We start from the raw sequence: 26987 nt of genomic DNA on the forward strand, positions 1-26987 counted from the left end.
CATTTCCATGTTTTCAAAGCTTTCATAAGATTGTTCTAGAAAAAAGATTTTTTTCAAAATATGTCTTTTGCAAATTCCTTTTTATGTAATGTACAGGTCTGTATGGTTTGCACAAAATGATAGTGTGTCTTTCTAGTTCTAGGTGATTTTTTGAAGTCATTAATACATCCTTTTCAATTATTGACCACAAATTTGAAGCCAAAACCGTACCTTGGTCCTTGGTGTGTTCCACGCTAGCTTCCCAGTTCAAGCCGCCAAACGCTGGAATGCCATCCCCACCACCCTCAAACAGAAATCTTCCTTCCTCACCTTCAAAGCTGGCATAAAAACATGGTTAAGCAACAACCCCTCTCAGTAAGAGGCCAGCTGCCTCCCATGCCTGACCCTATTGGAACCAGGTTCCACTACTGCATCTCCACCTGTGCACCTCACATTCCGACCCAGCTGTAACCAGGGTCCTATTTACTGTTATTTAATAACCTGTATACCTGCTTTATATCTGTAACCTATATTCTCAAGCGCCCGGTTACCCCAGGGTTCGGAGCGCGATATAAGTAATAAACAAATACAAATACCATAGCGTGAACGTTCCTTCAGTCGAACTGTACGCTTCGGCCATGAACCTGAACCAGATATGCAGATGCTTCTTCATTCTGAACGGCGAAAATAACCTCCAAGCCCAATCGGGCCAATAGGGTTTACTTTGGATGTCTGTTTTTTCAGGGGTTTCCGCAACTACTGCCAAGGCTGTGCTTCTGTGGTTTTGTACACATATGCAGAAGTGCTTGCAAACATCCCCTTTTACCTTTTGGATGGATCGAAGCTCTGTATAGTGATCTGATGTAGTATTTCTGGGAGTTGAGAGATGTGTGCAACCCCTGCCCACACTATGAGCCTGCTTCTAAATGATGTGCACTGTAGCAAATGAGATGCATGTGAACAACTCTGATGTGCTCCTGCTACCTTACCCCAGATGAACACAGCGGATCTGGAGATACCTGGGATTATGTTCCTAGGGTCTGGAGGAAGAAGAAGGCTTTTCTTTTGTCATTATGTTTCATGTTAAGAAATGATGATGAAAGGTGTGGAGAAATCTGTTTCAAACACTTTAATATTCTATAAAATCAATGCTGTGCTGAATATTAGAAACCTGTTGTACAAGAGGGAATTGTTTGAAACTGGAAGGAATTAAACAGGATTGTAATGTTTGAAAAATCAAAACTCGACTAAAATCCTATCTGCCACGCCATGCTTGACTGCGTGTCAGAAGGGTGTCCCTATTCACAGCAGATGGGTTTCAGGATGCATTCCACATGCAAAGCAAACGTGGGCCCAGTGCAGCATAAATCTGCGCCCATATTTCGCCCCCCCACCCTCCCGCCTGAGCAGCCGGGGCGCATGAGAGAGCAAGAGTTAACCAGCACTGCTAGACAGGAGCTCGGGCAGGCTGTCAGGCGTCCCGCCCTTGCAGCAGCGTCAGCGAGTCTTCTACTGGAACTGACACGCCATGAGCTGCAAGGGCTTTTCAAATCAACTTACACTTCTTTTGCAGTCTCCCATGTCTTCCCTGAAACGCCTCACGTTCTCCGCGTGCTTCGTGGAGGCCTGATTGAAGTCCACAAATCTGGTCTTGTACCACTCATCGACCTCCTGCAGGGGAAAGAAAGCACGCGCACACTCAGGATGGCAAGTAAGGCAGAGGAACCGTAAGCGGAACACGGCCCTGTCACATTAACAAGGCATGCAGGCAAGCGCCAAGCACAACGATCAAGGATTCCCATGCCCTATTAAGCAGCTCCATCTCAGAGATAATCCACTGGCAGAGGGAGGGATAGCTGGAAAATGGTTATGCAAGGATGTCAAGAGCTCCGAGTTATACATCTGTACTGGTGCATACCTCTGTAAAGCACTCGCTGTGTATCTGGACTGTTGCATACTAGTCCAAAATACAATAATAATAATGTGCTCAGATCGGGGACAGCCCATTCCAACTCCCAACAGACATCAAACAAGAGAACTCTACACCTCTACAAGCAACGTACATACCACTGCCTGGGCCGCTGCATGATAGTGCCACCACAGCCTGGGCCGCTGCATGCTAGCGCCACCACAGCCTGGGCCGCTGCATGCTAGCACTATCCCAGCCTGGGTCGCTGCATCTAGCACCATCACTGCCTGGGCTGCTGCATGCTTGCACCACCATAGCCTGGGCCGCTGCATGCTAGCACCATCACAGCCTGGGCCGCTGCATGCTAGCACCATCACAGCCTGAGCCGCTTCATGCTAGCACCATCACAGCCTGGGCCGCTGCATGCTAGCGCCACGGGACATGGGGCTCTCCTGCAGACAGAAATGCCTCTATGCTCTTCACAAGAACACCTAGAAATGGTCCTGCAGGGACAACCCAGTTTACGTCCCACCCGCGCAAAAGCAAAGCTATGCATTACCATCACCCTCCATTAACCTAACACACTGCGCCCGTAGACCATGCAAATGGCGGCGGCGTGCAGCATAATAACATAGCAGGCGCCATGCTGTCACCTGCAGGTTCTTGGCAGCAATGCCTTCGTACTCCGTCTGGATCCCCCTGAGTGCCGCAGCCAGGTCTGGGATGGAGAAAGAGATGTCGACGCTCGCTGTGGCGCTGTAGATCTGCTGCATCAAGTCTTCGATCTCCTGCATGCACCGCAAGGAAAGGGCCCAGGGTGAATGCAATCTGGGGACTCGAATGGCGCCCTTCGACATACAACAAGCATATGTGTTTTTTTTATTTTTTATTTGAAGAATACTGTCCTACCTCACTGTGAACTCTCTGCAAGAACACAACCTCTGCTTCCAGGCTCTCCAGCTGCTTTTCCAGGGTGATGCGTCCAGCAGTGGCGGCATCCACATCCTGCAGGAACACAACCAGAAAGCAAACATTCAGTTGACCAGAACTGGGAGGGCCTGATTCATGGAACTTTCAGCACGGTGCTGCCAACCAACACCCTGATTCTCAGCGCTACCGGTTCCACGAATCAGGCCCTAAGGCTTTTCTTGCCACCAAAATGAGTTCTCGCATCACTGCTACAAATAAAATCCCAACGCTCAAGTAAGGCCTACGCCTCTTTGTACTGCACTCTCCTGCACCCTGTAATGAGCCAGTGCGCACTAAATGCAACCGGAATTTGAATAAACGAGTTTTGTCACATAGTATTTAATCTATGTAAACTGAGCCACAGCCCAGGAGTTTCTAAACACTCAAGAACAGCAGCCTATCAAAGTCAGAACAAAATGGTTTTCTGTCTCTTTCTAAATTGGTCAAGACGGTATTTCCGTAAGAGAACTGAGAACGAGCCTCTCTCTAGCTCGACATTCTACATAAAAACTGTAACAGGTTATCATGCCATGTCCTTTCTAGAGAGAGGCGCCAGCTACCTTTTTTTGAATAAACTAGTGTTGTCTCACAGAATATACTATGAGCACTTCTATACCAGGACATTTCATACACCTGTTTGAGAAAACTGTTGCTGGTTCCTTCTGAAACCGGGCTCGTCCCCTGCAACCAACGTGTCTGTTTACTTACACAAATGCGGCAGAGCTTGCCAAAACCCATTAACAAAAGGTTGCGTGGGTCAGAAAACACATAAGGTAAAACTGCCTTAAAGATTGGCTATATAGTGATCAACGCAAAGGTTCCAGTTAGAACTGAAGTAATAGATCTTATTACAACCTAACTGAATCGCTTACATTGTATCGACCTAGGAAATATAAAAGGCTGAATCGGCCATCCCAGCATTTGACCTTCTGACCCACAGAGCTCCTGGCTGGTGTCCCGTCTACCGAGCAACCACAAGACTTTAACAAGACACACCCACAAAAAAATACTATCTCTCACTACACTAATGCCTTCTACCACCCAGCCATGCCTGTCTTGACTTCCTTCTTGAAGGGTATCACCCTTTCTGGTTAGGTACCATTTGTAGGGTTTGGGTTCTCCTCTCCTGAACCACAGAGCAATTAGCAAAACTATTTATAACTGATAAGGCAGAGTAGAAAGGGGACCTCCTTCAAAAGAAATTCTTCATCAATCTGCTTTTCATCCATACATGTTCTGTAGATGGATTTTTTTTCTTGCAGGAATTCTGCTCATTGACCGTGAAATGCAATGTTAACAATGCATGGTGTTTTGAAATAGATCCATTCCTTGACTGGTAGCCAATGTAGAGATCTTAGTGCTGGCATGATGTCTTCTCTCTTGTTGAGTTTTGGAAGGAACCATACTGTGTTACGCTCACCCGATATCCCCGGGGGTGTCTGGAAGGCTCTGAAATCTGGAACCCTGGATGCGTACTTGCCCAGTGCTGAATAATGAATCTGCAATTACAGAAGGGAGGATTTGTGATAACTTGTCTCTAATGGGTGAATCTCCCACCTCCCTCTGACCGATTCCCTTCCCACTGGTTCTTTTCTCACCTTAGTTATTTGTAGGGTGAGCTATCCGTCCTGCGTTTCTTGTGCAGGGGCGCTTGACGTTTGTTGGAGAGCTGCCCGAGTTGCTTCACTGTTGCAGTATGCCTTCCTTGGGCCCAGGCCTGCTGTGACCCCGAATCTGCTGGTAGGCAGGTAGGTTTGTTAATTGTAAGTCTTTGTTCTGTTTATGGTGGGAATTCATTAATGTCTTTATCTCCTTCTTTTCAGGTGCGAAGGTCTTGATGCTGGTGTGCCGGATGGAGAGGCACGTTTCTAGGTAAGAGAAAGCGCGAAGCGCAGCGCCTTTATTGTCGTTTAAAGCTAACCTGTGTTTTCTTCTTCCTCTCCTCACAGGCCACTGTGGTGCTGCGAGTGGATGAGAGCGTGATGAAAAACAGGCCCCCGGAATCCGTTAAGGTAAGTACAGCACTGTGCGGTTGTTTAATATTGAAAGTGAACCTGAATATGTCTCTATTCCTTTGTAGATGTTGCTGTGGTGCTCCGGATGGAAGCGTGGCATAGCGCGATGGAATTCAGGTAAGACTGATGGAATTCGATGTTTTGGAAGCGCGCGTTCCAATATTGTTTTTCCCTTTCTTGTTAAGGCAGGTCGCAATGTTCGAACAGCAGCTGTGGTAGTGGTTCGCCGGATGTCCTTAAGCTAGTACTCACAGGTGAGTGATGTTTCTTCTTCTCTTGGTTTCCACAGATTGCAGCCCAGTTGAGATGCTGAGTGCTGGATGGTGTTTTCTCAGGTAAAACAGAATAATCTTGTTCTTGTTCTTGCAGGATTACAGGAAGATGCTGAAGACCAGGAGCTGGACACGGTGAGCGTCACACTGCTGGTTGCAGAATAACACAAAGCGTGTTCTGCAGTCAGGGTGTGGGTTATATAGCCCAGGTAAAGTAGTACCAGAGAAAGTAGTTCCAGGCCTGCCACACCCAAAACACTAGACCGCATCGCTTGGTTCTTAGAACTAGACTGTTTGGGTGCTTCCATGTTGGATTTAAAGGCCCATGTACATAAATGGGACCTAGTTTGAACAGCCCTTCCTTCCTACATATGAGCCTGGTGCCAAAGGCTCCAGGACTGGCTCCAGTAGCAGGGTTCTGGTGGGAGCCTGCTTGTGGCCCAACTTGTGCCCCCTCACAGTGGTCATGACAGCACTCCCCCCCAAGGCCCCTCTCATGGTATCCTTCCTGTCCGGTCAGGGTTTGGTGGGGTTATCCAGGTGAAACCTCTTAATCAGACGTGGTGGGTGAATATGTTCACTTGGTTCCCAAGTTCTGTCTTGAGGCCTGTACCCTTTCCAGTCCACTAAATAGTATAGCTTAGATCTGGTACGTTTCGAATCCAGGATGTTTTTAAATTCAAATTCAGGCACTCCATCAACTAGCACAGGTTTTGGTGGTGTTAAGACTCGGGTTCCTGGTTGTACAGGTTTTACAAGTGACACATGGAACACCGGATGAATTTGAATGCTTGGTGGTAAGGGTAACTTGACAGCCACCGGATTTATCACTGATTCGATGGTGTAGGGTCCTAGATATCTTGGACAAAAGGTCCGGGTACCTTTTATGGGCACATGTTTTGATGCCAACCAGAGTTCGTCTCCAACTTGGTAATCGGGAGCATTCTTTCGATGCCGGTCCGAGAACTTTTTTTTTGTCTGTCTTTGGCTTGCAGTAAATGTTCATTTGCCCTTTTGAAGGCTTGGGTTATACTTGTGTGTAGAGTCTTTACCGCTGGCATTTCCAAGGTCGTGGGGGAGTCTAGTTCAGAGGTACATGGATGTCTTCCGTATATTGTGTAGAACAGGCTTTGTCCCGTGCTGGTGTGTATAGAGTTATTGTATACGTATTCCGCGATCCATAACAAGTCTTTCCAATTCTCTTCCACTTGATTCAGCATGCAACGTAGATACTGTTCTAATGTCTGGTTTGTTCTTTCTGTTTGTCCATCCGTTTGGGGGTGATGGCTAGTGGATAATCGAACATCGATTTGTGCCATGATACAACATTTCCTCCAGAAGTTAGATACAAATTGGCTTCCACGATCTGAGATTAGGACTGAGGGGAAACCATGCAGTTTTATAATCTGTTCAAGAAACGCTTTTGCCAGACCAGTAGCGTTAGGAATTCCTTTGAATGGAATGAAATGTGCCATTTTAGAGAACAGGTCTACAACCACAAGAATGGTATTAAAACCTTGACAGGGAGGTAAGTCCGTAATAAAATCAAGAGAAAGAGTATGCCAGGGAGCCGGTGGAATAGGAGGCCAGCTGGTTTCTGTTTTTGTGATTTATTCTGTGCACATATCCCACAGGATAGAACTAATCGAGCAATGTCCTTACACCAGGTTGGCCACCAATAATTCAGTTTAACCTTGGCTAGAGTCTCAGCAATTCGGGGATGGCCTTTGATCAGGGAATCGTGATAACCACACATGACCAATTCTTGCAGATCTTTACTTGGTAGATATAGTCGTTCCCTGAAGTAGGGTAATCCACCCAGAACCGTGTGATGTTCATTTTGGGAATTCCATTTCTGCAAGATCTCGGGGTTCATTAATGTTTGAATCTTATCTTGAAGTTCACTCAAAGTCAATGTGGTGGTGAGTCCCAGTAGTTTATCACTTGGGATGATGGCAACAGGGTCCAGGGTACTGTTCATTTTCTCTTCAACACCCATATGAGACAAGGCATCGGCCTTCCCATTCCGAACTCCCGGTCGGTATGTTATTACGTAATCGTATTCTGCGAAGAATAGAGACCACCGCAACTGTCGTGACGATTGGGCTTTTGCTGACTTTAGGTATTGATGGTTTCGGTGATCTGTGATTACTGTGATGGTATGGCTGGCACCTAATAGATACTGCCGCCAGGCTTTGAAGGCTGATTTTATTGCCAACAATTCTTTGTCTGTAATTGCATAGTTAAGTTCTGGTGGTGAGAATTTACGTGACCAAAAGGCCACAGGGTGTAATTGGCCTGTCTCTGGATCTCTTTGAGAGAGAACTGCTCCCATAGCTACGCTGGAAGCATCAGTTTCCAGTACATAGGGGAGATCAGGGTGAGGATGTCGTAAAATTGGCGCGGAGGTGAATCTTTTCTTGAGTTCTTGAAAGGCCTGTTCCGCCTCTTCAGTCCATTGGAATTTTTGTTGTTTTTTCTCAGTAACAATGTGATTCGGTGGACTATCCGTGAGAAATCTGGAATAAATCGGCGATAAAAATTTGCAAAGCCGAGCATGCTTTGGGTTCCTTTAAGTGAAGAAGGTGACGGCCAATTAAGGATGGCATATACTTTGTGTAAATCCATCTTGAGTCCCTTTGGCGAGAGAACAAAACTGAGGAACTCAACTTCGGTGACATGGAAGGAGCATTTCTCGAGTTTAGCATACAGTTTGTGCTGGCAAAGTTTTGCAAGGACTGAGCGAACATGTTCCACATGATCTCTTTCAGAGGGGGAATACACCAGGATGTCGTCAATATAGTCTAGGGCACAGACATTGATTAATTCCCGTAATACCTCATTCATGAAGTATTGGAACGCTGCAGGAGCGTTGTACAGCCCGTAAGGCATAACCTGATATTCGTACAGGCCATACTTGGTGCGAAACGCGCTTTTCCATCCATCCCCTTTCTTAACACGTACAAGGTGGTATGCTCCTCTGAGGTCTAGTTTGGTGTAGATTCGGGCATCCTTGACTTGGTCCAACAGTTCCGGGATAAGGGGCAAAGGGTAGCAGTTTTTTACTGTGATTTGATTAAGTGCACGGTAATCGATGCAAGTCCTCAAATCTCCATCCTTCTTGGGTACGAAGAATAAGGCAGAGGTGCCAGTGACTTTGACGGGCGGATAAACCCATTAGCCAGGTATTCATCCAGATAGGTCTTCAAGCAGAGATTTTCAGTTTCCGTAAGTGCATAAATTCGAACACAAGGAACCTGTGCGCCAGGTATCAGGTCGATCTGACAGTCATAGGGCCTATGTGGTGGTAATGTGTTAGCCTGTTCCTTCAGAAAAACATCTTGATAATCCTGATATGTTTTTGGTAAGGTGTCCATTGGTTCTGCGATCCCCGATGCTAGTCCTTGAACAGATTTCAGGTTTGGCTGTGGTATAGATTTCGGGTGGCAAGCGTGGGCACATTAGTCGGAAAAGGTCAGTCTCTTTGCACGCCAGTCTATGTAGGGATTGTGAGTTACTAACCGTGGCATCCCTAAGATCAACCGGAACTGAGGAGCTTTGATGAGGTCAAACGTGATTGCTTCTTGATGTCCATCCTGACACAGAAGGGTTAATTCTGTTGTGCATTGGGTTACTGGTCCCAAAGCAACTTCTGTACCGTCAACAGTAGTTACCTTTTCAGTTGTTGGTTTTGTGTATAAGGGAAGTCCCATTTCTGTTGCCCGATCAAGATCTATGTAATTGCCAACTGCTCTGCTGTCTATATATGCCTCTATGGCATGTATCTGTGACGGTTGTTGGTGATTGATAAAGGTTACTTGTAGGGCGAAATGTGAGCTGTGTGACTCATCCTTCTCGCTCGACAAGTGGACCTCTACGCTTGCCGGGCCTGGTAGTTTTCCGATTCCTTTCCATCATCTTCTTTTTCTGTAGCGCCTACCACCTTCCTTGGAGGTTTCAGTGGGCATTCTTTGAGGTATTGACCCGATTTACTGCAGTATAGGCGTAACTGTAACCTCTTGTCTCTTTCAACCTTGGTTAAAGGGGGTCGTACTCCTCCAATCTGCATGGGTTCTGTGGTATTTTCTGATGGACGTTGAACATTATCTTTTGAACATACGTACATGGCACGATTTTCAAGTCTACTTCGGTTTGTTCTTCGATCCTGTAATCTGTGGTCCAACTGAACTTCCAGGCTGATAAACTCTGCGCGGTCTTTAGGTGGGTATACCACTTGAGCAAGGGCATCCTTCAGGTCTCCTCGTAGGCCCCGATGAAACAACGTGGTTCTTTTATCTTCTGGCCACCCCGCTTCTACAACCAGTTCATTAAAGGTGGCAATATAAGTCAGAAAATCTTGATTCCCTTGGCGGAGGGACAGGAGTTCGTTATCAAGAGCTTGTCCGTGCAAGTGTCGAGCAAATAACTTTTCCATCTCGTGTTGAAAACCCCTGATGTTCTGCAGTAATGGGTCATCCCGGCTCACTAAAGGTACCGACCAGTCTGCGGCACTTCCACTCAAATATGTTAACACGAAGGCCTCCCTCGCCTGGTCGTTTGGGAAAGCCCCAGGCCTACAAAGAAAATGGAGGCAGCACTGGTTCATGAATGTTGCGTACCTTCTGGGATCTTCATTAAACCGTTCTGGTGGTGCCAGGGGTACTGCTCCCGGCAACGTTATCTGTACTGGATTGACTGATGATGGTGTAGCGACGGATGGGGCGAATCCGGGCAATGGAGCCTGCCCCGCCTGTGTTTGTAGTAGCTGTTTGCTAAGTTCATCAGTACGTTCTTTTGTGACTATTAACTATCGTCTTAAGGCATTGGTTTCCTGCCATGCTGCGTGTACCTCGGCGCGTAATTGTCCCAAAAGCTGGGCTAACTGATCAGTTTCACCTGATATCCCCAGGGGCGTCTCGAAGGCTCTGAGATCTGGAACCCTGGATGCGTACTTGCCCAGTGCTGAATAATGAATCTGCAATTACAGAAGGGAGGATTTGTGATAACTGTCTCCAATGGGTGAATCTCCCACCTCCCTCTGACCGATTCCCTTCCCACTGGGTTCTTTTCTCACCTTAGTTATTTGTAGTGTGAGCTATCCGTCCTGCGTTTCTTGTGCAGGGGAGCTTGACGTTTGTTGGCAAGCTGCCCTAGTTGCTTCACTGGTGCAGTACGCCTTCCTTGGGCCCAGGCCTGCTTTGACCCCAAATCTGCTGGTAGGCAGGTAGGTTTGTTAATTGTAAGTCTTTGTTCTGTTTATGGTGGGAATTTGTTAATGTCTTTATCTCCATCTGGGTGCGAAGGTCTTGATGCTGGCGTGCCGGATGGAGAGGCACATTTCTAGGTAAGAGAAAGCGCGAAGCGCAGCACCTTTATTGTCTTTTAAAGCTAACCTGTGTTTTCTTCTTCCTCTCCTCACAGGCCACTGTGGTGCTGCGAGTGGATGAGAGCGTGATGAAAAACAGGCCCCCGGAATGCGTTAAGGTAAGTACAGCGCTGTGCGGTTGTTTAATATTGAAAGCGAACCTGAATATGTCTCTTTTCCTTTGTAGATGTTGCTGTGGTGCTCCGGATGGAAGCGTGGCGTAGCGCGATGGAATTCAGGTAAGACTGATGGAATTCGATGTTTTGGAAGTGCGCGTTCTTATATTGTTTTTCCCTTTCTCGTTATTGCAGGTCGCAATGTTCGAACAGCAGCTGTGGTAGTGGTTTGCCGGAAATCCATAAGCTAGTACGCACAGGTGAGTCATGTTTCTTCTTCTCTCGGTTTCAACAGATTGCAGCCCAGTTGAGATGCTGAGTGCTGGACGGTGTGTTCTCAGGTAAAACAGAATAATCTTGTTCTTGCAGGATTACAGGAAGATGCTGAAGACCAGGAGCTGGACACGGTGAGCGTCACGCTGCTGGTTGCAGAATAACACGAAGCGTGTTCTGCAGTTAGGGTGTGGTTTATATGGACCAGGAAAAGTAGTACTAGGGAAAGTAGTTCCAGGTCTGCCACACCCAAAACACTAGACCGCATGCTTGGTTCTTAGAACTAGACTGTGTGGGTGCTTCCATGTTGGATTTAAAGGCCCATGTACATAAATGGGACCTAGTTTGAACAGCCCTTCCTTCCTATATATGAGCCTGGTGCCAAAGGCGCCACGACTGGCTCCAGGAGCCCTTTTGCAGTGGTTTTAAGGCCCTCGGGGTTCTGGTGGGAGCCTGCTTGTGGCACAACTTGTGCCCCCTCACAGTGGTCATGACATACTGCTACGTTCTGGATTTGTTGTAGTCATTTGGTGAGGTAGACAGGCATGCCAACCTAGATTGTGTAAGCATGGTCTATTCTTGATATGACACGTGAGATAATGGAGAGTGTTCTGTGTGGGAAAGTTAGAAAGGGTATTATCCATCTGATAGATCATAGGCGGACAAAGCATTTATTTTCTATTGTGTTAATTTGAGGTTCCAATGTTAGCTCGTTGTCCATCAGGATTCTGAGATTTGTAACCACTTATGAGACTTCTGGAAGTATGGGGACAAGCTAAAGTGAGGCGATTACAGATGACAGCTGTTAATTATAAGGCCTGTATGGTCACTGCTGCGTCCATTCCATTAAAAAAATGAACACTCTCTGAGCTGGCAAACTGAGCAGTAGCAGGGAAAATTGGGACTAAAAAGGAAAAGGTGGTGCGCATATGGGTGCGTGCGAGCAGCGTGACAGCAACAAATTAAGCTTGTTGTCGGTACCACTGATTTGGCGTGGGTGAGAATGGGTTGGATAGTAGGAAGGTTGGTGAAGGGAGCAGGAAACCTGAAAGCCAGGGAGGGGGACCTGGTGGGACAGTCAGAAAAGGCGGAGCGAGGGGCAATGCACGTGTCTCAATGGTAAAGGGACATGAGGGGGAACGTGGCCGCGGTGAAATGTGAGGAACCCAGATTTGGGCAGATAATGCCTGTGTTTCTGCACTGTGATTGGGAACAGCACTCAAACTGGGTGCTAATGAGACATATATTGCACCAGTCCTAAATAAAAAGCTATATTTCAGAAACGTGTTCAACCTCCTTAACATAAGTTCTTTGATTAGACCGGTTTTCTTTTCCCAAAGTTTGAATGTAATTTTCGGGAGCCGTGGCATTTTAGAGAGATTTGTGATAAGTATGACAAGTGTGCTGAGTGATTGGTGTGTTATTATATACAGTTCAAAAAGATGTATGTTCAAAATCATCCTATAGGTAAATGTTATTTCATCAGGGAAACTCTCTGCTGTTTAGGAAGACATAAAGGTGAAACAGGCATAACCAGACAGGTATACCTCCTTCGCCTGTTATGGTAGCATGGACAGAGCGCAGGCTACACTCTTCAGGAGGGTTGTGAGCTAGCACAGAGCCAGTCCAAACAATTCAGTGATACCAAAATTAAAGACTGTCCAACTACGGTTCTATAAAAATAGGGGACTTCAATTAAACAAAAATTCAAAGACTATATATATATATATATATATATATATATAAAAATACGACCCATCAAGAATTAGGCACTTGGTCGTCCGCAGGTGTTAATCCCTTGTTAGTTTCACCAAGGAGGGGTGGGAAATGAGGAGGGAGGAAGACATCATGTGGAGCGGCAGAGGACGATGAGGAGGTGAAATAGAACAGACCAAGGAGAGAAGCATTGAGGCACAGGCACAGATAAGGAGGAGCAGAGGAAAGGGAGGAGAGGATTGAGCGGGGAGGGGAAGGCGGGACATTGGGAGCATGCTGGTAGCACATGGAATCCTAAGAGCCATCGGGATCCACGGTTACACCAGCGCTTATTGTCCAGAACCCTGAATACTAATTGGCGTCCAGGATTCTAAAGTTATGCCCAGGGTACTAATGCCAAATGATGGGTAAACAAAATATCAGTTAAGTGGATGTGTGTGTTTGTCAACCCAACAAATAGGAACATGTAGTCCTATTTTTAGTATGAACTAAAACAATATGGGCCTCAATTCCACAGAATTACCTCCAAAATCAGTTACAGTTACCGCCACTTGGTCATGTGGGTTTACCACGGGAGTACAAGTGGTGGTAAGGTGGTGTTAGTCCCCGTTTCTGGAGTTCATAGGACTCCATGGGGATTTTGGAGGAATTACTGCAAGTGTGTTGCTGGAGGTAAACCCTCCACTTCAATGCCAAACTCTGGATTTGCCGGCATGGTACAAATGGCGGTAGTTCTGTTACTGCCCAATAAAAGGTGGCGGTATCAGAATTAGCACCATTTTGTAATCACTCTGGAAACTCGGAATGAGGCCCTATTATGCACGTAATATCTCATGAACTGTATTATATGTAACCTGTTTGCTTAGGTTTTCATGGAGGATACGCTGAGGCATGTATTTTACTAGTCTAAAGGTGACTGAGCAATGGCTTTGTTTCCGGTGTCTTCTTAGTAGCACATTTTGCAGCTGCAAGTAGCCGAGAGCTGGGAAATCTCTCTACAGACGGTCTAGTGACAGGCCACTGAAGCAGGATTCCCCGAGGGACGGCAAGCTTGCTAATGTGACAACACGGCAGATTTTCATTTGTCATGGCTTTTACAAGCACAGGAGGCAGACATGGCTCCTGTCACCGGCCATGCAGACTGCCTCTCTGCGGGCATGCACAGCATTTTTTAACGCAACACCTCGATGGCCGCGCAGCGGCCCAACTCCGTGGCGTGCTGCCATGGCCGCCACAATGAGGCAGTCCTTGCATTTTAGTCCAGAGCATGTTGTCAGCTGGATGCTGAAGTTTTTACCGATGTACGTACTCCATACATCTACACGCTTGAGAGAGAGTGCTGCTCCATGCAAGTGCCGTGCAAAACTGCACTTTCGGCTACGCAGTTTCTGTGATATGGCCCTAAAGTTCCTCTATGGAAGGCAGATAACGAGGTTATAAAAGCCTTTAAAAAATAGCATTATTGAATTCCTACTAATGCCAAAAGGCAATTTGTTTTGCTCTGGCTAGCAGCTTCGTTTCATATAAGGAGAGCATTACTACACACATCTAGTGTAATGTTTAGGGGTCTTATATAGTGCAACTCCTATAATGATTCCGAGAACCCCAGGTTTTCATAGGCCCCCTCACCCAGCAGACTGTAAGAGAATACTAGACAGTGACCTGTAACAAAACTGCTATGTAGTATCCCTAGATTCCAAATGAATAGCATTTATTTAACACAAAGCCATTGTATTGTTGTAGCCAGTGCACAAGTAATGTCTGGCTATCCCAAGGAGTAACCACCACCCCAAAATGTAAGAAAAATATTAAGCAAGAGATCAGTGATCAACACTGAATTCTAGGGACAACGTGTTGCCCTATTTTGAAATATACAAAGCATAGCTACACCACAAACAGCCGACAAGAGCAACAGATAGTCAGTTGTCTGCAGACATATGTCAATCAATGCGAGAAAAAAATCTCTATAGCAAATAGGAGAGACATCGCTAAAGATGCCAACCAAAGTATTGTGTCTGCCCAATATACATATGTAAAGATCCTAAATATTGAGGGGTTTGCTACTGCGGCAGGCAATTAGTATTTTGAAATGACGAGCTATCCCTTTTATTGGAATATTCAAACTTATATTTTCTATTGCATCGACATGCGGTGAGGCTCAGCTCCATCTACTGAGGAGGCCCAACAAGGCCGAAACACGTGTCGATAAAATTTAGGAAAAGTAATAATGGGACAGTTTAGTGCTTGATGCATGTTATGGTTTGAAGCTATTCAAATAATATCCAATAATCAATATAAGAAAATTCAATAAAGAATATAAGTTTCAATGTTCCAATACAAAGGATCTCTCGCCATTTCAAAAGATGAGCTACACACCCATTTGATCCAACTGCTGTGCGCAGTAGCAAACCCTTCCATACTTAGGATCTTCATATGAGAAAAAGATGTCCAAATACCTGGGTATGCTCAGAACAGGACCTGCCGCCATTTCATTAAAAAAACATACTTTAAAAAAAAAATAGAAGAAGAATTGACCAAAGAATCGAGAGAAAACTGGGCCTGGTTAGAAATCAACAAGAGATGAATGAGAGCAAAAATCAGGCAGCAGGAGCTGTGAAAGGTGTTTGGCAGGGTAAATGTGTCAACGGCAGCGGCCTCTAAAGATTATACTCCAAGGAAATCAAATAAGGGGTCAAAATGTTATGCTTCCATTTCCGCTTGGAGATTCATTCCAATGTACTCATACAGTCTTGTTATTTTTTTCTTTTCAACCGATGACAATGGAGAATGAAAAGTACCGTACATGTTTATGTGGTGTAGAAACCATAAAGAAACTAATTTACGGGCTGAATGCTCCTACACGAATGTAATGTCATTTGGGATGAAGGACCGAAGGTCATCCACCCATTCTACAGCACTAGTACAAAAGGAATAGCTCATGTTGCGTACATCCTCATGGACGCCTGCTGGCATGCTGGTCCACAAGACCCGCTTAATTTCTTACTTCCGACCAGTGGCCTGGTTACCTTCCTCCTGAAGGTCGCTCCCTTCTGAAATCTAAGAGGATATCATACCATAACAGACCTTTGCTAGACAAATCCAAATATTCAAGGGGGAGGCTGTGGGGTCAGAATCTGCATTACTGATAATGAAATGCTGAATGTATTTTAACACTGCTGGATAAGAAATAGGTGAACGATTGGGAAAGGGCCGGGCTATATAGTATAGGAACCTATGATGGCAATGGGCATGGATGTTTGTCTAGATGAGTGTAGACCTGGGCTAGTAGCCAATGAATTGAGAATACAGGCCACACCAACATGCCCGGTGGTCAAAAGGCGGATATTTAATTTCCCTATAGTCTCACTACTAACACATATTACTGGTTGCTAATTGGAAACCAGGCGTCACTAGTATTAAAAGGATTTGTAATAGAGCAGCAAACATATGATGCCAACCGATATCATGTATTACCGGTCATTTATATCAAGTATTGCTTCGAGCATGGTAGAGTTGCTTATTTCATGAGCAACAGGCAATTTAGAAAATGTAATAGTTGCTCTGGGTGATATTGCCAAAACATACTAGGATGCTAAACATCAATTGTGCAGCTCACATAGTGATCACATCAGTGGTGTTAATATATACATGCACTAGAAAGCTACTTCCTCTAGGTCCATATGATGACATATTTTGTACACAACCGCTTTGGGAAAGTAGGTGTTCCTTGCCATGTGTTCTGAGTGCCACATCAAATCGTTTTGAGATACAAAGTATGTTGTCCTTAAAGGTTGGCCTTTGTACAACAGGGGTGCATGTAATGGGACACAACCTTGCCTCTTTACTTCTTGAGAAAAGAGTTATCAAGAATTAAATGGGCCTCATTACAAGGTTGCCGGTCCGGTAACAATGGTACCGGTGAGCTTACCGGGCGGAACAGCAACCGCAAGCAGACCTACACGGTAGCACTGGCACTGTTATTAACGGTGCCGGCACTACCGGCCTCTCCATTCCCATTGAGTGCTATAGGACTCAATGGGAATGGGGAGCAATTTTTACTGGCACCTGGCGAAGGGGAATTACCGGGTCCGCCAGGGCCGGAATGCCCCGGTACACCCGGCACGGCTACCGCAAACCTTATAATGGCTCCCAATGTGTTCTGGTTTAAGTGACTATACTGTATGGTGTATGGTGTAGTGACTATAGTAGTTGATTGTGTAGTGTTTGTTAAAGGTTTGAAAATAACCAAATGGCAATAAAAAAAAATATATATATAGTGTATGGTCTTTTTCACATCTTTTACAGGAACCTGATATTGGTGGGCAACGCTCTAGTGCTAAAAGGGGGCATTTCAAGTACAATGTTTATATCCAAATGGAAACCCACTGCAAGAGGGAAAAAAAGCTTCTCCCAGGAAAAAAAATAAAAGGATTCCTACAGGGCGGAAAGCTTCAATGTTTTTTTCAGCTTTCTTCCTCTCCTCCACCGATTCTTCGTAGCGCTTCTTAATGGATTCCAACTGGTCTGCCACTCCAGCTTTAGCCGCCAATGACACATCCTAGGACAGAGAAAGATGCAAGAGTTGGTATTGAAACAGTTTATTATTTGTCACTTGCAACTGCTACACGCACATCAAAAAACGATTAAGTAAAGCAAACCAGTGCATAGAAACAAAAGCTGCATAAACAGACTCTCTGCATTTATCGTGGTGTTACGAGCAAATGCATTGTATAAAGACACGGGCCTCATTGCAAGTTTGCCTGTCCGGAAACAATGGTACCGGTAACTTGACCGGCAAACTACGAGTTCAGCCTATCAGGTCTGACGTGGCGGGTGGACCGGCACCCGCTCGCAGACCTTGACGGATGCACCGGCACCATTGATTAATGGTGCCGGTGCATCCATCCTCGCCATTCCCATTGAATCCAATGGGACTCGAATGGGAATAGGGAGTAATATTTTCCGGTGCCTGCCTATGAGAAATTACCAAGACCACGGGGCTGTAATGCCCTGATAAGTACCCATTGCTGGGTGATGGAAAAAAAATTACTCCGGCGGCAGCCGTGCCGTTTTTACCGGCACGGCTACCGCCAGACTCATAATAAGGCCCAAAGCCCTTAGACAAACCCAGGCCTGACACAAGACGGTTTCAGGAGTAATAGGCATCAGTGAAGCACGAAAGGATCTGGCGGCTGTTGGCTTATGCTACTAGCAGGAAGCATTACAAGCTCAGACACTGGGATGTGTTTATGAAGGAGAAATGTGCACTGACCTTTCAGAGATAGGCTCACCGTACACCTCTCCATGTTTAACCGTTGATGAACTATAAGAGTTTGTTGTAACATCTCAGCACGTTCCATATATCCAACCTGCCCTGTCAGACGTAGTTCATTGACTGGGATTGTACACCTGTTTAAATGCACATGCGAATGGGGCAGGTATTAGATATGCCAGTGGGTGCGTAGCTCCCTGCAAGTCCTTCATTCCATCCTGTTCTGCAATTGAGTGATTCTAAAAACACTATTTTGGATTCAGTGGGCTCCTTACAAGTTTGATGGTGTGGGAAAAAAGTCTGTTACCGCCACTCTTCCTGCACCGGCAAACTACAAGCTTGCTGATGCGGTGCCCTCATTTGCCTCCAGCCAAGAGCTGGAGGTAAGTCAGGCACTCCACCGGCAAAACAACTTCCAGTAATACCAGCGATCCCCCCATGAAGTCCTATGGACACCATGGAATGGGGATTAACATAACATTGCAGGCACCTGTAATCTGCCGATCAAACCGACAGATCAGGCACCGGTAACAGTATACTGTTTGGTGGTATCCTTCGGGATTTATCGGCGGGATATCACCAAACCTATAATGAGCCCCAATTACTCCATGGTTTAAAGAGAGAGACAGAAGGAGGGAGAGTGAGAGGAAACAGTGAGCGAAAGCCAGTGAGAGAGATACAGAGACAGAGAGTGTTCATGACTTCTGCCCTGTGTGGCAATTCACTTTGTATAGTCATGTCTCTCCAAGGGAAAGCCCTTTCCAATGAGGCTAGGGAGGTGCTCCCCAACAGTCCCCCTATGCGTGGTATAATGTGGAAGGACCTCATGGGGGGACACTTCCCCTGTGGGGATAAGGACGATCACCTAGCGTATAGCCCATTGGGCAATGTCACACCCCAAACTTCCTTAACCCCTGCATGCCAAAAAACCTTCTTGAAAGTAGATGCATGTATTTCTATAGTGTAGGAGAAACAACCAAAACAGAAAGTACCAGGACGAAGAAGAGCACAGGAGACATGAAGATTACTTGCTGTGCTAGTACTGGTATGAGGTGGCCCAGGGGATGCATGAAGATAAATCCCTCAAGAACTACAAAGGACTTTGACAATCTGCCAGGGTGGGACTGGCAACATTGTAGAAATAAGAAAAGAAGAACTGAAGACTTTGGGCCTCATTACACGGTAGGTGGTGAACCATGGGGCAATTAGCGCCATGGTTCATGCCGGTAAAATACCGGCACCGCCTTGGTGGAAAGGGGAATTACCGCCCCATTCCAAGGTTGGAGGGGCGGTAATTCCCCCTTCCACCATTGCCCTTCCCCATTCCCATTTTTGCCCCATAGGGCATAATGGGAATGGGGAAGGCGCTAATTACGGCACCGCAAATTGCGGTGCCGTAATTAGCTCCCTGGGTCCCTTTGCGGGTTGGTTTTTAACGCCTGCAAAAAGCAGGCGTTAAAATCCCCAACCCACAAAGGGACCTCGTACTAAGGCGGAAAGGGTTTACCGGTACCGGTAAAATACAGGTACCGGTAAACCGTTACCGCCTACCGTGTAATGAGGACCTTTGTCAAGCCCAGTGGGAGAGGCAGCAGGTGTGAGCCGAAGTGAACCACTAGCAGAGCACGCTGGCGTGGTGCTGAGTGAGTTCTCTGTGGGCCCAGCTGGAGCAGACCCGAACACAATGCAGGAAGAGGAAGCTGAGCCGTCTAGGAGAGTATGGAGCCACTGCGCTGCTGTAGAGGCAAAGAGAAGAAGCCTCAGGAGCTGGAGAGACATGCCCCAGTCCCAGGAAGCCCCAGTGGCGTACCAAAGTCCCAACTAAGGTAACGGGAGGTACAAGAGACCGGGAGGGGACACAGTGATGGAAGAGTGGCAGGCTTGAGAGGCTCTCCGCTGGCTCAGTAGTAACAGTCAAACTACTGGGAAAGGCACATCGAGCATGAGAGGAGAACTTCCTCATCACAATAGCCACAACTAGCCCAATGACCACCAGAGAAGGGTCTGGTACACAAATGCAAGAATATTAAGCATCAGAGAAGAACTTCCTCAACACAGTGGCAGCAACAAGCCCAATGACCACCAGAGAAGGGTCTAGGACACTCATCCAAGTATTTTGAGCATCAGAGGAGAACTTCCCCATCAAAGTGGCAGCAACAAGCCCACTGACCACCAAAGAAGGGTCTACAACACTAATCCAAGTGTTTTGAGCATCAGAGAACTTCCTCGTTCAGTGGCAGCAACAAGCCCACTGACGACCAGAGAAGGGTCTGGGACCCTGATAGAAGTATATTAAGTATCCAAGGAAAGCATTCTCCCTGCAGTGGCAGGCAAGAGCCCACTGAGGCCCCGAGAAGGACTTGGGACTTTGCCAATACCATTAGAAGGGTGCCACTCACCTGTTTCTGAAAGGTGAAGAAATTGAAAGTCGTTTTGATCAAGAGACGCCAGGGGAAGGGAGTCATTCTCCCTGGCTTTTGTGTGAACTATATTGGAGCGTGTGGACCAATACCAGGAGAAGGGAGCGATTCTACTGGTTCCCAAAGTTTACTGCTGTTAAGGTTTGTGTGAACCGCAAGCCAGGGGAGGGGATACCATTTCTAGATTTTTTGATTGCTTGGTTTCACTTCACATTTTAACACTGGATTTAACGGGCTATTTGGAACATTGGGGGTTGTGGGCATGTAGCTGCACACAGTTGAGATATTGGATATGATTACATCAAAGTGCTTTCATTTAAGACTGTGGGGACACACATTATGAGATTATTAATATGCTAATACATAGGGTACACCTTCATGACACATCAGCATGACAACTTGTATTGGGAACCTATGTGTTAAACAGATACACACATTTAAATTGACGTATATATTCTTTATCTGTTTTCTGTTTTCTTGTTTATGTTTTTGATGTCCGTCTATACCCTTTTTATATGATATATTCTGGTGATGGAACTTGTTTTGGATGCCTATGTTCTCATTTGGATGTATTTTGTAATGTGTTCATTTAGATAATTGTAGGAATTTCAAGCCCATTGTTTGCCTTGACAAAGACCGATTGGGACGAAATACGTGTCTGCTGGGACAATAAGGAAACTGAATTCAGGACGTGTCTGATGTAATTTTAAAGTTGTTTTTATATTTTGTGTTCACTGTGAGGGCTTTGACGGTTTAACTGTTGGATTAAAATGTCCTCTTATTCTATCAAACTGGATAAGCATAATCTCTCTGGTCTAAATCCCCTTTTTAACTGTGGAATTATTATCAGGTGGGGGGTTGGCCTGACTAGAGCAGAAATTGCAGCTACCCATGAATTTGAACTTTTTTGCTGAAAAATAGTTTCCAAAGCGCTGCAACTTGCCTGGTTTAACCCCACATTTTCCCCTATAATTATAAGGTTACACAGCCTAACAGAAGAATGAAAACCCAGACATATCATATTAACCTTCTAGAGGAGGGGAAGGAAGACCCAGCAGAGTGCTCTTCTATCTTAATGGCCACCTAATTAGCAGAGAAGAAATCAGAACATTGTCTGGTTCCTTCTGAACTTCCGAGCAACAACAACAGGACATCCAAGACCCAATAGATCAATTCCTGGATGTCTTCAATAATCGAACCAGGGCAAGTGAAAGGGATTAAACACTATATTCACAAACACCCAGGTAAGGTGATTAACCTGAGGCCTTACCGAATTCCGGAGACAAGGAAGGAGGTGGTACTCCAGCACATGGGGAAAATGCTAGCCACAGATAGAATTGAACCCTCACAGAGTCTGTTGCCATCGCCAATAGTACTGGTGGCCAAACCTGGTCCATATAGAGATAGAGGTTTTGAATAGACTTCCGGAAGTTGAGTGCTGTATCCCAGTTTGGCAACTATCCGATGCCTCGCATTGACAACCTAATCGACAGACTGGAATAAGCTGTCTATATCTCCACAAATGATCAAATGAAGGGCTATTGGCAGGTGCCAATGAAACCTTCTGATAAAATGAAGATGTTTTTCTCCACCCCCAGATGAGTATTTCACTTCAAAGTTCTTCCCTTCAGACTTCATGGGGTCCCATCAACCTTTCAGCGGCTGATTGACCAGATACTGTGTCCCTTTTGTCACTTCAGTGGCGCATAGCTGGACGACATTGTGATCCACAGCAAAACCTGGGAGGAGCACCTGTTTCACTTATATGGAATCACCCGCACTGTAAGGCAAGCAGGCCTTACTGCTAATCCCAAAAAGTGTCACCTAGCACAATCAGGGTCAAATATCTGGGATTCTTTTGTGGGAAATGGATTAGTCCAACCCCATTTGAAAAAGGTTAGGAAACACCTCCCGCAAAGACCACACGAGACCTGAGGACCTTTTTGCGGCTTACCAGGTATTACCAGAAGTTCATTCCTAATTATTCGGCCATGACATCTTGCCTCACTGACAAATTGAAAAATGCTGAGCCACAAAAACTCTTTTGGCAAAGGGAAGATCAAGCCAGCTTTAATACCCTGCAACAGATCCTGTGCAGCGGGCCCATCCTGAAGGTTCCCAATTTTAATAAGGAATTTATCCTTCAGACGGATGCTTCCAAGGTGGGAATAGGAGCCGTTTTGTCCCAAGAATGACAGGATAGAGCATCCAGTTTAATACATCAGTCGTAAGCTCTTCCCAAGGGAAACCAATTATGCAACCATTGAGCTTGAAACCCTGGCAATCAAATGGGCAGTGTGTGAAATACTATCTAATAGGGAGAAGATTTAAGTTCGTAACCAACCAATATCCACTCACCTGGCTTAGTTTAAGGAAAGACACGAACGCACGAATAATGCGCTGGATGCTTGATCTCCATACAGCCTTTCTGTTTTGGTGTAGAACACAGAAAAGGCAAAGAACAGGGAAATGTCGATTTCCTTTCCCGATTTCTCTTACAGCAGTGGACTTCAGACTAGGGTCTGGCACCCATAGTGGGGTCCAAAGGATGTGCAGGTGGTAGGGGGGACAAGATTCTTTAAACAAGGATTACAAAGACTATTTGTAATATAAAAAAAAGGATTAAGGTGACTGCTTTTAATAGAATATATAAGGAATAGAAATACTGCTTATATTTTAAAGAGCCTGTCCCCCCGGACATCCTTTGGCCCTCCCAGATGGGCAAACCCCTAGGTGGGGAACCCAGAAGAACAGGTTACTTACCCCTGGTAGCGTTCTTTCGATTGGATGTTCCTCCCACGTATTCCTCATCTTTAGATGGATACTCTCTCCAGCTTAGCTGCTTTGGAAAAACATTTCAGTAGAGGGCGCTGTGTGTCGATGAAGTCGACTCGATATCCCTCGAGGGCCTCTGCCTCGAGGTCGACGTCATCACTGGTACATATAGCACACGCAGCGCCCGTTAGCTTCAGTTCTGTTTTTACGCCCTCATGCACAATTAACAGCATTAGTGTGTCCAAGACAGTATAAGAGCGCAGAGTGTAATGCACCGAAATTCTACTGCGGGCTAGGTTCAGGGAGCGATGAGGAATATGTGGGAGGAACATCCAATAGAAAGAACGTTACCATGGGTAAGTAACTCATTCTCCGAATGGATTGTGTCCTCCACAAATTCCTCATCTTTAGATAGACTCCCAAAGCATTGTTAGTTTTGGAGGAGGGAATAAGAATTTTAGATGAACATTTAAGAATTGGTATGAACAGCTTGTACAACTGTCGTACCAAACCCTCCTTCCTGACCTGAAGACGAGTCCAGACAGTAATATGTGGCCGCCACACAAATATCATGTATCGGCACCCCTCTCTGTAAAGCAGAAGATGTTGCCATGCCCCTTGTAGAATGGGCACTGAGGCCTTCTGGGGGACCTTTTTCTCAGTCAATCTGTAGCATTCCGTAATGCAAAATATCACCCATGTAGACAAAGATTGTTTCGTAACAGATAGTCCCAACTTGCGACCTATGTATCCAACAAAAAGCTGGTCATCCTGACGTAACTTAGCCATCCTGGAAATGTAAAAGCTAAGTGCTTGTCTTGGAGGAAGCCTATGCAATCTCTCCTCATACTTTCTAGAATGTGGAGGCAGATAAACAGATGGTAATAACATTTTCTGGGATAAATGAAAGTCTAATACAACTTTTGGTAGAAAAGCTAGTTTGACTTTAAGAACTACCTTGTCCTTAAAGAAAATAGTATATGTACGCTTACAAGATAAATCCTGTAGTTCGCTCACATTGCGGGCTGATGGTAATATAACTAATAGGATGGTTTTAAAGGTCAATAGCCTTAAAGGACATGAATGAAGTGGCTCGAAAGGAGTGCACATAAGGAATTTTTGGATGAGAGGTCCCAAATCGGAACATGAAATGGAGATGGAGGGACCACGTTAGTCAGTCCCTTTAGGAATTGAATGATTAATGGCATCTTGAAGTAAGAAACCTCCTCCGACGTGTGCTTGAAGATTGAAAACGCCACCAAGTATCATTTAAAGGTCCCAATCTGGAGCCCCAGATTTGCCAAATGTAACAAAAAAGATAATACAATAGGTGTAGTACATTGAAAAGGGTCCACATCATTTTCCCTGCACCAGCTACAGAATTTGTTCCAACGGCAGCAGTACAATGATTTAGTTGCTGGCCTTCTGGCCGAAAGCAAAATCTCCATTAGGTCATTCAGGAGGTCCTAATCCGTATATCTCAACCTCTCAGAAGAAACCATGAGTGAAGGCCGAGTGTTTTGACCTCTGGGTGGGGAACTTGACCCTGCTCTCGTGAGAGAAGGTGCTCTCTTTGTGGAAGACGCATTGGAGGGCCGATGGACATGTCCAGAAGGTCCGGGTACACGTTCTCATGGCCCAATCTGGAGCAATTAGGATCATGGATTTCCCGAACTTTGTCAACCTCCTGATCACGTGAGGAATGGCGGGGTCTGGAGGCAACGCGTATAGGAGTGGAAACTCCCAGTCCAAACCGGATGTGTCTTCCAGAGCTCCTCTTGGCGGAAATTCCCTGGAGCAGAACAGTTCGCACTTCCGGTTGACACTGGTCATGAATAGATCTACTTGACTGGTTCCCCAATGTGTGAAGATCTCTTGAAGGACTTCCTGAGCTAGTTCCCACTGGTGGTGGACTGTGCTCTGCCTGCTCAGGGCGTCCTCCTCTGTGTTCTCCTGTCTGGTTAGGTGAACTGCTCATAGGGAGATTCCTTCTTGAATTGCCCAGAACCAGAGCTGCATTGCCTCTGTGCACAGTGGTAGAGATCCTACACTTCCTCTTTTGATGAGGTAGTACATGGCCACTGTGTTGTCTGTCATTATCAGGACATTCTTTCCCCGTACAGAGGGCAGAAAGGCCTTCAGCGCAAGTCGGATTGCCCTCAACTCCAAGAGGTCGATGTGTAATTTGGACTCCGATGGGGACTAACGACAGTTTACCGTCAGATCGTTGGCATGGGATCCTCACCCCATGAGTAAGGCATCTAACTACTATTATCTCAGCCCAGGGTTGCCAAAAAGGATCCCCTTTCAGTATGTGGTTCTCGCAGGTCCACCATTGCAGATCCTGTGCGACTATGCTTGGCACTTGGATCAGATCTGACATCTTGCCTGAGAACTGGGACCACTGTGTCCTGAGGGCCCATTGTAGGGATCACATTCTCTGGCAACAGGAAAATGCAGGATGCCATGAGGCCGAGCAACCTCATAAAATCGGAGGCCAGAGCACGCTGGGCACTCTAGAATTTGGAGCCCATCTGCAGTATGTGTTGAGCCCTCACCTCGGGTGGCGAGGTTTTTCCCAAGGATCTCTCCAGGATTGCTCCGATGAATTGGAGCCTTTAAAATGGTATCATGTGGGACTTCTTGTAATTGAGGGAGAAATCCAGTCTGTGGAAAGAGTGACAGATTATGCTGAGATGTTCCAGGGCCTGTTCGGAAGAACGAGCCCTGATCAGCCAATCGTCCAGGTAGAGGTAAATATGAATCCCCCCTCTCCTAAGACTTGCTGCCACCACCACCATTAACTTTGTGAAAACCCTCAGGAGGAGTGTCAGCACGAATGGCAGAACTCAAAACTGATAGTGAGAACCACTAATGGCGAACCTTAGGTACTCTCTGTGCTTGTGATGGAAAGGCACAAGGAAGTAAGCATCCTGAAGGTCCAATGACACCATCCAATCCTGGTGCTGGAGGGCCTGAAGGATCTGAGAAAGTGTGACCCCTCCAAGATGTTCCACTGGGGTGAAATGGCAGTGGCTGTCTGATAACGGCACCAAGGGATTTTGCTGCCACCTTTGAGGTCTGCAGCTTCTCTTGGCTTTCGTCAACCTTGCTGCCAAACAGCTGAGTACCGTCAAAGGGCATGTTGAGGAGCCTAGAATGCTTGTCCGGTGCAAATCCAGACTTCCTCAACCACGCAAACCAACAGATCACAGTTCTGGTCGGCATGGCTCTACTGATGCTGTCAGCAGAGTCCAGTCCTGATTGAAGAGACTCACACATAGCCTCCTTTCCATCTCTTACAATATTCAGGAAGTTGGCTCTTTCTTCCCCTTTGGGAATATGCTCAGCCGCCATGGCTATACAGTCCCACAGGGTGAACGCAAATTTGGCTAAGGTGCAAGTGGCATTTTCAGACTTAAGCATGCTCCCAGCAGAAAACACTTTCCTAGCCCAAGCATCAAAGCGCTTATCATCCCTGCCTGGCAGAATGGTTGCATAAGCCGCCGATTTAGAAGCAGATGTTACCACCAGACCACCACTACTGTGACCGTCTCTGCATTTGCGAACGTGGCTCCAGTAACCTGATGGCGTATGCCACAGCTTAGCTGCTAATCTAATTTCAGCTGGCACTGACGCATCCGAGGGATATTTTCCCAGGATTGTCGCTTGGTCACACTGTGCCTAGTTTCATTTGTCTGATCCAATTATTGATGCGCATGCCGTGTTCTGGCCAATGGCAGAGTGCCAGGACAAGACTGGCTTATGGAGGTCTGCAACACCCCAGTACTATCGATCATTGATGACTTCTGTCACCCTGATGAATTTCCACATAATTAATATAACTATGAAAATGGAAAGAAACATGTCAGTTTTCTAAGTGGCCCACTCTTGGCGTGGCCCAAA

General features: G+C 46.1%; 1 protein-coding gene across 1 annotated transcript in view; it reads right to left on the reverse strand.

Annotated features, from left to right (window-relative positions):
* Positions 1-26987, reverse strand: part of LOC138453489 (desmin-like) — a 113102-nt gene that overhangs the window by 9174 nt on the left and 76941 nt on the right. The window contains exons 4-7 of the mRNA XM_069606394.1: positions 17053-17172; positions 2798-2893; positions 2542-2676; positions 1540-1650 (exon numbers count right to left, since the gene is read on the reverse strand). Of these exons, the coding sequence (XP_069462495.1) occupies positions 1540-1650; positions 2542-2676; positions 2798-2893; positions 17053-17172 (462 nt within the window). The remainder of the gene's footprint in view (positions 1-1539; positions 1651-2541; positions 2677-2797; positions 2894-17052; positions 17173-26987) is intronic.

Source organism: Ambystoma mexicanum, chromosome 4p (assembly GCF_040938575.1).
Source record: "Ambystoma mexicanum isolate Mex_15411 chromosome 4p, UKY_AmexF1_1, whole genome shotgun sequence".
Classification (NCBI taxonomy): Eukaryota; Metazoa; Chordata; class Amphibia; order Caudata; family Ambystomatidae; genus Ambystoma; species Ambystoma mexicanum.